Source organism: Ovis canadensis, chromosome 10, assembly GCF_042477335.2.
Source record: "Ovis canadensis isolate MfBH-ARS-UI-01 breed Bighorn chromosome 10, ARS-UI_OviCan_v2, whole genome shotgun sequence".
Lineage (NCBI taxonomy): Eukaryota > Metazoa > Chordata > Mammalia > Artiodactyla > Bovidae > Ovis > Ovis canadensis.
The window spans coordinates 90,430,156-90,443,847 of record NC_091254.1 but is presented as its reverse complement, the minus strand read 5'-3'; the positions used below and the strand labels follow the sequence as shown (position 1 = coordinate 90,443,847).

The window sequence follows — 13,692 nt, the reverse complement described above, 5'->3', positions numbered from 1 at the left end:
CTTTTTCATCATTATTATGGTACATGAAATATTTCATTATTATTATGGCACGCTGAAACTGTAACAACATGTACAAGAAAGACACATGGTACCTTCACGAAAGATGTCATCTCTAGAGAGGAAGAGAGCACAATGGGATGATGTAAAGAAGAGATTTAGCTGTATCTACTAATTTCTTTTTTTAATAGGAGACCTACATAGAGATTTATAAATTTGCTATATTTTCCTCATTTGAATTCTTATTTTTTTTATTTTAATGAAATAAAAGACTTTCAGAAAACATGAACACATTACTGTGAGGAAAACAAATGTGTATTACCTCTTGCGTCATTAACCTAGACTGTCACCTCTTAGCTAACTTCCTACTGATGTGGCAGAGGGTGATCTAGAAAAACAAGTAAATGGTCACAACTCTCCCTTCTGAGACTCTAAAACCAGGGGCTCCCCACTATTAAAATCTAATACCAATGAAAGCCTTTACTACTGCATACTATTCAACTTGTCTCCTTTCATAACACTGATGCTAAATGAAGCTCAGTCCAAATATGGTCAGGAAAAAGGGATATACTATCAGGAATACTCAACTTTTATTATGCCTGATGCTTCTGATAGTAGCTAAGCCAATACATATAGGAAGTAGTTTTTGATACTATATATCAAAGTGGATATTTTCCAGGGAAATTTTTAATGTATTAATTTTGAGGGTTTTTTTTTAAACACATCATGAGCTGAAAAGTAAAATGAGGTTAATTCTACAACAAAAACTCAACAGATATCACTTGAACTGTGCCAATGATCTATAGCTTTCCAACATGGAATCTGAAACAAGCACAGAGAAATAACAACTCTTAGACATAAGCTGGGCAGTTTTCTTATTAAGGCAAGGCACTGCTTAGAAAAACACTGTATCAGATTAACAGTAACACTTCAGTGGTGACTCAGTACAGAACTGAAAATTATGCTAAGGCCTACATTTTTGCAAAGCTAACCTTCCCCTAGGAAAATACTATACTACATTATCTTTTAATATTCAACACATGTAATTTGCTACTCAATTTGATGCACAGTTAAGTGTCCACTTACAGAGCTATTTTTCAAATGATCATATAGATAGGAGAAATATAAAGAATCATATAAGTTCATCACAAAATACATCATAAGAACATGGTTTAACTCCATCACAGTTTTATTTTAAGACAGTTGAGTGAAATATCTTAGTAACAAATGCTTTAGCAATTCTGGCATGTAGATGAATCACAAAATTTAAAGACAAGCAAGAGTACTAACACAACACTGCAAAATAATTATACTCGAATTAAAAAAAAAAAAGAAAAAGAAAGACAATCAAGGAGACCAACCTTAATTCAGAAATTGATCTCATTTACTTGTGACATAAAAATGTCACCTTCTCCAGTGTAACAGCCTTACACTTATCTAGTACATAGTAGGCATGCAATAAGTATTTGCTGATTAAATGAATTCTCATTATTTCTCACTTGAAGTATTTTTCTACCTGGGATAAGAATCTACCATATATATCAAGCCTCTCCAAGTACTGTTTCAATGAAATTACATTATTTTGATTTTCATATCCAGTTTAAATTTTTTGATGAAAAGTCATTTCCTCCCCCACCTGGTAAAATGACATCTCAGTGCAACTCAGCCATGAGAAGAGAAATGTAGATTAATACTCATTATGAGCATGCGTGCTAAGTCATTTCAGTCATGTCCAACTCTCTGTGACCCTATGGACTGCCACCCGCCAGGCTCCTCTGTCCATGGAATTCTCCAGGCAAGAATACTTCAGTGGTTGCCATACCCTCCTCCAGCGGAACTTCCCAACCCAGGGATCGAACCTGCATCTCTCAAGTCACCTGCATTGGTAGGTAGGTTCTTTAGCACCACCTGGGAAGCCCAATATTCACTATACTAACATATATAATATATAAAATCAACATATAATATTCATTATACTAACTATACAACTAGATAGCAGCTTCTGTGGTTCATGCTGAAAGTTAAAAAGGACCCAAGTTAAAATAGTTACTCCTGGGAATTCCCTGGCAGTCCAGGGATTAGGATTTAGCAATTTCACTGCCAGGGCCCAGATTCAATCCATGGTCAGGGAACTAATATCCCACAAGCCATGTGGCCTAAATAAATAAATAATAAAATAGTAACTCTTTATGGTATTTTTCTGGCAATTTTAAATCACAGGATTGAAACATGTCATTTATACCATAGTATAAATCTTACTGCAACACCGTTCAGTTCAGACCAGACTGAAAATAAAGCAGTCCTCTCATGGGTATGACTCAAGGGGTTTAAGTCTTCTAAACAAAAAGAATGTCACTGTAAGGTAAATTCAGCATAAAGAATGTCCAACAACAAGAAATCTCAAGAAAATGTTATATGAAGCTTTAAGTTACTTGTCTTAAAAGAAACAAAGCTATCATGTACTTGGAATTATTGTTAAAGATGCTCTTCTCTATAACAAAGGCAGAAGTATTCCTTCTCAATAACAACAGAAAAATAAATCAGGTAACAGGAAGTGGATTTAGAATGTGACTAAGTCTGAGAGTACATTTCCTCATTAACGTAAGAGGTAAAAATTTCATTTCCATTCAGCTTCCTAAAGAAGACGAAAACAGAAACACACCTATATTGTATATGCAAAAGATGAGACTCATGGAATGTGCTAAAATTGTTTTAAATATTCATAGATAATTTCAAGATAGTCAAAAATTAAAAAAAAAAAAACAACGACAACAACTCACGGAGAATGTTGGCCCACTTTTGGATGCTATGACAGTATGAATTTCGTCATGCAGTTTCACTGAGAGCTCCCAGCTAGCCACTTGTGGTTTTACAATAGGCACTCTAAAGTTGAAAGAAAAGATAGAGTTAATAATTTCATATTATTCTCTTTGAGTAAACTGATTTTCCTTTGACATTAAGTGTGCAGAGTAAAACTGCCAAACACTGTATTCGAGAACATTTCAAAAGGTTCTATTCTTGGAAAAAAGGTTTAAAATGCAAACTAGAGAGATGAAAAGCAAAAAATAGCACACACAAACACTCCAAAGACAGCAACGGTCATTCTGGGGAAATTGTGGTACCATCATCTGTTCTATGAATCTGAGTTGCCTAATTTTTACATTCCTTCAAAATTTAACCTTCTTTAAGCATTATTTTGTTTTCAGTATTTGGTTACTTTTCAAGACTATTTTTCAAGACTATTTTTAAAACCTTATAATACTAATCTTCTTTCTCCAGCTTGAGTTAAATTTGTATGCAAACAACTGCACATGTATTTAATTTGATGAGTTTGGACATATTCATTCACTCATGTTATCTCACCACAATCAAGGTAATAAAACATAGCTATCATTTCCGAAAGCTGCCTTATGTCCATGTGTTTTGTTTCAGTTTTTTGTTTGTTTGTCTGGGTGAGAAAACAGCGTCAATGATGCTAATCTTAGCACACAGGTCTTTTCTTGTGATGATCAATGGTACACACTCCAGAAAAACTGGGACAAGCAGCCTAAGACAAACAAACATTTCAGAATACAAATGTTTCTCCCAATTTTTTAAGCTAACAAAATTTTAATGATTTAACCTCATTTAAGTAAGGCATATTTACATTATTTATATTGACTAAGCACCAAGCATGTAGTATCCAGACTCTGCCTTAAGTCTTAGTTCTAAAAATAGGTTGCAGGACAACACTTTAACATCCTCTGAATTTCAAAGGAGTCTCTATGTAGTCAATTTAAAAAAAGCTACAAAAACTGTAACTAGAATCAAATCACCTCTAGTCACAATGTCTAACGGAGGATGATTAATAATTTAGGTGAATATTTGTATTCAGAACACTCTTTACTGAATTATTTTTTGGAGATGAAGGAAATGTTTTTAACACTGCTGCTGCTGCTAAGTTGCTTCGGTCGTGTCCGACTCTTTGCGACCCCATGGACGGCAGCCCACCAGGCTCCCCTGTCCCTGGGATTCTCCGGGCAAGAACACTGGAGTGGGTTGCCATTTCCTTCTCCAATGCATGAAAGTAAAAAGTGAAAGTGAAGCCGCTCAGTCGTGTCTGACTCTTCGCGACCCCACGGACTGCAGCCTACCAGGCTCCTCTGTCCATGGGATTTTCCAGGCAAGAGTGCTGGAGTGGGGTGCCATTGCCTTCTCCAGTTTTTAACACTACACAGATGAAAGTTAAAGAAAAGTTTTTAAAAATGCATCAACAAATCAAGAATAATGCACACTGTAAGTCTGGAAAACTATTTTTTGGCCATTTGAAGAGGGCTGTTTGAGAGGATAGAGCTTCACACATGATAGCTTGAAAGAACAACAGGGGCACACAGAGGAGGAGGAAGAGAGAGAAGGCAAACGGGGGCCAGGAGGAGCAGGAGGAGCAGCGAGAGGAGGGGGACTCTGCGACCCAGCTTGGCCTCTGGGCATCTTTTCCACCGGGCACTTGTTTATGCCTGTCTCACCCACTGGCCTGTGAGCTTCTAAAAGCCCAAAAGGTGTCGTCACTCAGTCGTGTCCGACTCTTTGTGACCCTACGGACTATAGCCTACAGGCTCCTCCGTCCACGGGATTTTGCAGGCAAGAGTACTGGAGTAGGGTGCCATTTCCTTCTCCAGGGGATCTTTTCGACCCAGGGATTGAACCCGGGTCTCCTGCATTGCAAGTAGATTGCTTACCCTCTAAGCCACCAGGGAAGCCCAAGATCATGCCTTACTTTTCTGTCTCCAAACCCCATTGCAAGCTGGGGCGGGAGGGCTGAGGGTGGAGGTGAGCACGAATCAGAGGAGCACCCACTAGGTGCCAAGCCCCTCAGAGGCACGGCCCGTCTCCCCAGGGACACAGCACCAGCTGCCGAAGGAGAGCTCCCGGGCTCGACTTGGCTGCCTGCGACTACGGGGGTGACCTCACAATGCTCACCTGACTCACCTTCAAATGAGGTCAACACCCCCGTCCGTCCCCCGCCACCAAGGAGTATCACAATGACAGATTGCTATGCGACCTGGCTTTCTGGAATCTGCTCTCTGCCACAACTGGATCACTCTCCTGTTCAGGACTGTTGTGTGGTTTTCTACTTTACATCAGGATAAACTTCAACGGAGCTAGTGGTAAAGAACCCACCTGCCAATGCAGGACATGCAAGGCACACAGGTTCAACCCCTTGGTCGGGAAGATCCCCTGGAAGAGGGCGTGGCAACCCACTTCAGTATTCTTGCCTGGAGAATCCCATGGACAGAGGAGTCTGGAGGGCTGCAGTCCATGGGGTCACAAAGAGTCGGACATGACTGAAACAACTTAGCACACACACTCAAACCTTCATCAACCATCATTCAAGTTCCTTAAAATAAAAGAGGGCCCCACTCTTCGTTTTTATTTTTGACTATTCCCTGACTGGTATATCTGACTGGGGCAGGACCTTAAATTACTTCACAAAACAAACTGAGCTGAGCTGACAGGAGCAGCAGAACCAACTGCAGTGGTTACAAACTCTGGATCCAGTGACTCGAGAAGGCAAAAGAAAACCCAGCTCTGTCATTAAGCAGCTGTGACCTCAAGAAAAGTCTGTTTCCTTATGGATAAAATTAAGACAGTAATAGTGTCTGGGTCACAGTGTGTTGAGGATAAAATTAAATAATGCAGGCAAGTGTTCATTTTCTTTATTATTAGAAATATTTCATAATAAATATTTCATATTATCCCACCTCTAGGCCTATGGAGAAGGAAATGGCAACCCACTCCAGTCTTCTTGCCTGGAGAATCCGCATGGTCAGAGAAGCCTGGTGGGCTACAGTCCATGGCGTCGCAAAGAGTCGGACACAACTGAGTATGCACACTCAGTCACGTCCAACTCTTTGCGACGCCATGGACTGCGACACGCCAGGCTTCCCTGTCCATCACCAACTCCTGGAGCTTGCTCAAACTCATGTCCATCATGTTGGCAATGCCATCCAACCACCTCATCCTCTGTCATGCCCTTCTCCTCCCGCCTTCAATCTTGCCCAGCATCAGGGTCTTTTCCAATGAGTCAGCTCTTGGCATCAGGTGCCAAAGTACTTTTTATGCTTAAAATTTTTCACAATGCAGAGGCCCAGTAACTCTTTCCAGTAAATGTGGCGCCTCTGTTTCCAGAGGCATCTTGGGAAGCTGCTCATCCTGGCATCCTGTTCAAAAGCAGGACACGTTTTCCCACGGAAAGCAACCTTACGAATGGTGGCGAGATGTCATTGCTGCTCTTTGGAATCTAGCTGCTATTTATTTTTCTGTTGTTTTCTTTGGATCCACATCTGTTTCATACATGTTGGAACCTGCCCCGACAGGGACCTGCAGAGCATGCAGAGGCTCTTTCGAGTTAAAAGGCTGAGGGTCTCATCTCAGCACGTTCATCCGACTAGCACTGTTACAGGGAACTCATCCAATCCTTTGGAGCCAAAACTTCCATGCTTTAAAATAAGGATCAGAGCAGGGACAGTGAAGTGACAGGGGAGGCTGCTGCTGCTGCTGAGCTCACATACGATGCCTGAAGCAGCAGTTCTCTAACAACATAGCAAAGAGGCTCCTCTGTGAAAGCAAGACCTTGAGACACCAAGAACACAGGGTCAAACAGTGGAATCTCTTTACAGGAGTTCATTCTTCTACAAACAAAATTTGTTAAGATTCCTTCTGGCTCTGAGTAAGTTTTAAAGTAATTTTGTTTTGGTTTTAAATAAAATGGATGGGTTTAGGGGCATACAAGCCCAATATAAATACCAATAAGTTCTGCAATGGAAATAAGCTGTAACTATAAAGTATAAACTATAAACATAGTAATACATACCAACCTGAAAGCATATGTGTTCTATCTCTGCAAAATTATTGAAACCACATTAACAATAATTACTTCAAAATACTGATATTAACTCCACCAGCAAAAACATGTTCATAATGGTAATAATCACCGAAAGTTATATTTTAATTTTAGAAAAACAATTCTATTTCTTCATGAAATTCAAAACCGTCTGAAAGAGGACTTTATGAACAATTCCCTGAAAAGGTGGAGCAGGGCAGAGTCTTGGAGCTTTACGCAAGTCATCACAATAATGATACGCAGAAAACAGTCTCCTTTCCTGATGTATGTGTCTAGTGAAAGAGACTGACATTTGATCAAAAATTCCATCTGGGCGACTTATTAGGTAACTGGAAAGCTGATATCATTTAAGCTACTACTTCAAAAACAAACACACAAAACAGTAAAAAGGAATTCATATAAACAGCTACTCACAAAGCAAATCAAATACCAGCTCTTATCCAGACCTGTCCACTTTGATTCTCATCTGCGAGTACGAATGTGTATGCGCAATAAAACTAAATTATCCTATATTTCATGGTAAAAGCTGTCAGCTGACTGTCACAAATGTTAATGGTACAACACTTAAATTTACTGGAATATTTTTTACTCAAAAAGGTGCAAGTAATACTAAGTCAAGCATGTTAGTACCACATGTCATTTGTTACAGCAAGTTTTGTGTAAACATAATGAGTAGCATCTTTTGTTATCAAGGATCATAAGCATCTCAAAACCATACTATCACACACTCAGAAACGCTGGTTTGCCATTGTGCCATTACCTATTTAGGGCTGAAACACTGAGTTAAAACAATGTTAGTGCTCAAAGAATCATTACGTGACCCTTCATCATAACTTTCACAGTGGGTGGTCTGTAAAATGATCAAGAATAATATGCGGCATTCCGCGGCCGCGGAGGTCAGCTTCTGCATACAAGTCTTTGCAGGAAGAAAAAGGCCTTCAGAAAAGTGGGCCATTCATCTGCACCAAGTTCAGAGAATTTCCAGCACGGTGAAAAGATATGTTATGCAAGCACATAGATGTATTCAGTGGGGGTAGACAGAACCAGTTACATGGAGACTACAAAGGAGCCCTCCCATGGCTCATGAATAAGTCGAGGAAATGATCAGAAAAAAAAAGGAGAGAGATGTTTAGACAGATGGCCCACTTAAAATGCCTGAGACAGGGCATAAGCAATTTTAATGAAACTTTAGATCTAGCATATGAATTGTGTCTTATTTCCTCCGGGGTGGGGGGGGGGGGTAAAAAAAAAAAAGAAAGAAAGAAAGCAAACCGAAGAAGACAAAAATTCAATAATTTGCTGAAAAGCCCAGTTTTAGCAAGTTGGGATGGAGGAAGAGTCAAAAATAAAAGTTTTATTAGTGCAATAAATTCACATAAAATTCTTCACAGAGCCATCAGCCATCAGAACGAATATGAAAAAGCATGGAATGAACAGATTAAAAGAATTTTAAACAGAAGTCTACTGCCAAACCAAACAAAAATCTAAGCCTTATTATGTGAGAACTTACAACACTCCAACATTAAAGTTCATCACTGCAGAAGAAAGATAAAAGCAGCGTTTTCAGAGAACCTCTTCAAAGCTAGAACTTGTCATAGCGGAGGAACAGAACTCTGCCTGTATGCAATTTAAACTGTGTACGTGAGAATATAGGAGACTGTGGAGGAGAACATGTATCACAAAATCGTGCCTAGAAGGAGTTAGGGAATATCCCCAAGTCTAGTTGCATTAGCAATACAAATAGGTACACAAATGACACCTGAATCTAGAAATGAACCACATTACTTATAATCTTAAGTATATTTTAATATTATGCAAACTACATTTTTTTCTTCCACCAATAAGGCTTTATGGTTCTCAGTCTGATCTCTAGGTACAACCAGTGACGAAGACAATGCTGGTAGTGCACAGCCATCACCTCGGCAGTGTCTGACTGATCACTACATGACCTGGGCCTCTCTGGTGGCTCAGTGAAAAAGAATCCACCTGCCAATGCAGGAGACATGGGGTCAATCTCTCATCTGGGAAGATCCTGCATGCCATGAAGCAGCTAAGCCCGTGTGCCACCACTACTGAGCCTGGGCTCTAGAGCCCAGGAGCCGCAACTACCGAGCCCACGAGCCTCGACTACTGAAGCCCATGTGTCCTAGAGCTGTGCTGTGCAGCAAGAGAACCCACTGGAATGAGAAGGCTATGCGCTGCAACTAGAGAGCAGCCCCCACTCGTCACAGCTAGAGAAAAAGCCCTCGTGGCAAAAAGACCCAGCACAGTCAAAAAAGAACCCAATTAATAAAATTTTTTTTTTAAAGTTACATGACCTCTACAAGTTACTATATTTCTTGTACATCAGTTTCCTTATCAGTAAGACTACTTAATTCACATGTTGATTAAATGAGATAAAAGGTGTAAAACGATTAGACAGGTGTTTGTCACATTAAAGGCTAATTAAGAGACACTATCAACATTACCATGATTTGTTTGGTGCAGTAACATGTGAAACCCTCCTCTATTGTTTCAACAACCTGCTATTCAATACTATACAATTTAAATACAGTGAAATTTAAAAATCTTAAGTTCCATCATTTATCTTTCCAATAAATCTGCCCCTTCCCAACAACAGTTCAACTATAAAGCTCCCCATAAACTTCAAAAAATACGTACTCCTGTGTGTGGTTTTTACCCAAAATAATGTTTCTGGAGTTCATTCACGTTGACTCATTCATTCTTTTTTGGCCGCTGAGTACTTCTCTGTTACACGCGAGCACATTAAATGAGTTTACCCTTTACTGACAGGCTTTTGTGTGGTTTCCACTTTGGGGCTGTCAGGAACAAAGCTGCTATAAATATTCTTTGTACAAATATTTTTTCAGGACTTATGTTTTCATTTCTTATGGGTAAATATATCTTAATCTTAAGAGTGGAAATTCTATGATGAATGTACATCCAATTTTATTTCTGGACTTCTATTCCACTGATCAACGCATTTATTCCTATGCCAGTACCACACTGCCTTAATTACTATAACCTTGCACTATGTTTTAAAATCAGGAAGTATGAGTCCCCTCCCCACCCCCCCCGATTTTGTTTTTCTTTTTCAAGACTGTTTTGGTTACGCTGAATCTCTTGCACTTTCACATAAATTTTGGAATGTGATTATTTCTGCAAAAAACACAGCTGGGATTTAATAGTGATGGCATCAAATCTGTATATCATCATTTTGTCTTCTGATCCATGAATGGGGGATGTTTATCCATTTATTTGTCTTTATTTAAACAATTGTTCTGTACAGTTTTCAGTACACAATCTTACACTTTAAAAAAAAATTTGCACTTAAGTACTGCATTCCTTTTGCTGCTACTGTAAAATAAAATTGTTAATTTTATTTTTGGTTCATAACACTTCTATTGTATAAAATAAAATTGATATTTATATGCCACTCTTATATTCCACAACCTTGTAAAAGTTATTCATTATTCTAATAGGGTTTTTTGTGTGTGTGTGAATTCCTTAAGATTTTCTATATACAAGACCATGTCACCAAAATTAGAGATGGTTTATTTCTTCCCCATCTTGATAACCTTTAATTTTTCATGCCAAACTGCCCAAGCCAGAAACTCCAGGAAAATGCTGAAAAACTAACAACAAACACCCATGTCTTATTCCTGACCTTAAAGGAAAACATTCAATTGTGTGCCAATAGATATGACGTTAGCTTTGGATTTTTCATAGATGGCCTTCATTGGGTTCAGGAAGTTCCCTTCTATGCCTAATTGGTTGAGTGTTTTATCATGAAAGGCTGCTTGATTGTTCCAAATGTTTTTTCTGCATTTCTTGAAATAAGTCTTTGGATTCTGCCCATCATTAATATGATTTATCACACCGAATGATTTTTGGATGTTAAGCCAACTGTGTGTACCTAAGGTAAAACTCACTTGGTTATGGTACATAATCATTTTATATATTCATGACTTTGGTTTGCTAGTATTTTGTTGAGGATTTTTGCATTAATATATGAGGGAGGTTGGTCTTTAGTTTTCTTTTCTTCTAACATCTTTATCTGGTTTTGGTATTATGGTATAATAATACTGGCCTTGGAGAATGAGTTGCAAATTCTATCCTTCTTTTGTATTTTTTGGAGGAGTTTATAGAAGATGAGTATTAGTTGATTTCTTTCTAAATACTTCACTGAATTCACCACTGAAGCCATTATCCCTGTGTTCTTCTTTCTAGGAAATTTTGTGAGGACTAATTCAATCTCTCACAGGTCTATTCAAATTTTCTATTTTCTCTTAAGTTAGTGTTGGTAGCTTGCATCTTTCTACAAATTTCTCCATTTTATCTAAGTTGGCATATAATTATTCACATTATTCCCTCATCATGCTTTTAATTTTCATAAGGTCAGTATGTACAATACTTATTTCATTACTAATTTAACAATCTGAGTCTCTCTTTCTCTTGGCCAATCTCTCTAAAGGCTTGTCATTTCCAGTGATCTTCCTAAGGACCAAATTCTGCTTTTCTTGATCTCTACTGTTTTTCTATTTTCGATTTATTTCCTCTCTAATGTTTAGTATTTTCTTCTCTCTGCTTGTTTTGGGTTTAGTTTGTTCTCCTTTTCCAATTTTCCTGAAATGGAAGATAAGGTGACTGACATGAGACCTTCTTTTAATTCACTTTCTTTATTTTGCTGCACTGGATCTTAGCTGTGGCATGCGGATCTAGTTCCTTGACCAGGGATCGAACCCAGGCCTCCTGGCACTGGGAGCACTAAGGCTTAACCACTGGACCACCAGGGAAGTTCTAAGATCTCCTTTTTCAATATGTGTTTACAGCTCTAAATGTCCCTCTAACCGCTAGATGCATTTCATAACACGTTTTTTTAATGTTCTGATCTTGTTTTAATTTCAAAATATTCTTCTAATTTCTTTGTGATTTCTTCTTCATCCCATTTGTTATTTAGGACTGAATTATTTAACTTCCACAAATTTGTGACTTTCACAGATTTCCTTTTTTGTTGACTTCTCATTTCATTCAACTGTGTTTGGAAAACATACTGGGTGTATTTCAGTCCCTTTACATGTACCAAGGCGTGTTCTATGGCCTGGCATACGGGATGCTTTACCGTGGAAAGTTGTCACACATGCACTTGAGAAACTGCATGCTCTGCTGTTGAATGTATTCTTCTATATAGATATCGTCTATTCTTCTAATTTGGTTTATAGTGTTATACAAGTCTTCTGCTTTCTTGTTCATCAAGCCTAGTTCTATCCATTATTGAAAGTGGAGTATTCAAATCTCCAACTATTATTGGTGAATTGTTAATTTCTCATTTCAACTGTCGGTTTTGCTTCATATATTTGGGGACTGCATTATCAGGTAACATATATGTTCAGAATTGTTATAGCTTTCTCATGGATTGACTGTTCTATCATTATAAAATATCCCTCTGTCTCCAGTAACAATTTCTGTCTTAAAATTATAATTATACTAGTATTACAAATATAGTATGTCTGATAACTCTATCCTTTTACCTTCAGCTTATTGTGTCTTTGTGTCAAAGAATATTGTAGAAAGATTATATGTGATCTTGTTTTTTTATCCACCATACTAATATCTGCCCTTGATTGGTGTGCTTACTCCATTTACATTAAATATACTTCTTCATTAAGCAAGATTTACATCTGCCATTTTACTTTTCGCTTTTCATATTTTTTTTGTTCTACTCCTCCATTATTTTTTTTTTCATTATTGTTTTAAGTAGATATTTTTCAGTGTACCATTTTAAATCCCTTGATGGTTCATGCACTATTTTTTAAAGCTATTTTCTTAGTGGTTACCTTAGGGATTACAATTTGCACCTTATATTTAAACACTATAGTACAGATTAATGCTAGTCATTCAGTCATGTCTGACTCTGAGATCCCATAAACTGCCGCCTGCCAGGCTCCTCTGTCCACGGGACTCTCCAGGCAAGAATACTGGAGTGGGTAGCCATTCCCTTCTCCAGGGGATCTTCCTGATCCAGGGAAGTGTCTCTTGCATTGCAAGTGTGTCTCCTGCACTGCAGGCAGATTCTTTACCATCTGAGCCACCAGGGAAGCCCGGACTTATGCTAACTTAATTGCAAAAGCATACAGAAAATTTGCTGCAATTGATAGCTTTGTTTTCTCTACCATTTGCCTTCTTGTTGTCATACAAATTATATTTGTACATATGATACAACTGTAAACTTAGAATTAAAATCACTGCATTATGTAATTCTTTTAAATAAGAAAAAAGGGGAAAAGATATGACTAAAACTACATTTATACTGTCTTTTATATTTACTGACATAGTAATCTTTAATCAGTGCTCTTTTTACTTCATACATATTTAAGTTTCTGTTAAATGTACTTTCATTTCACCTTGAAAAACTTCCTTTCATACTTTTTCTTGCATAGGTCTGCTAGCTTTGGTTTCTCTTATTTGTTTCGAAAGTCTTAAAGTCTCCTTCATGTTTAAAAGTTAGTTTTGCTGGATACAAAATTCTTTGTTGACATTTATTTTTAATTCTTCAGCATTTTATATATACCATCCCATTCTCTTTTGGACACCTTGGTATCTGATGAGGTGGGAGCCCTTAATCTTATTGAGGATCTCTTTTACATGATGAGTCCCTTTTCTGATGCTGCTTTTAAGATTCTTTTTGGTTTTTGACAGTTTGACTGTGATGTGTGCAGCTGTTGAGCTTTTTGAGCTTATTCTACCTTGGACTTTGTTAAGCTTACTGAATGTGCAGATTAATCTAGGATGTTTTCAAATCTAGGATGTTT

At 38.0% G+C, this 13,692-nt stretch overlaps 1 protein-coding gene across 1 annotated transcript in view; it reads right to left on the bottom strand.

Moving 5' to 3' along the window:
• The window catches only part of PCCA (propionyl-CoA carboxylase subunit alpha), a 378,264-nt gene that overhangs the window by 122,333 nt on the left and 242,239 nt on the right, over positions 1-13,692 (bottom strand). Inside the window, exon 19 of the mRNA XM_069601951.1 lies at positions 2,778-2,880. Coding sequence (XP_069458052.1) covers positions 2,778-2,880 — 103 coding nt within the window. The remainder of the gene's footprint in view (positions 1-2,777; positions 2,881-13,692) is intronic.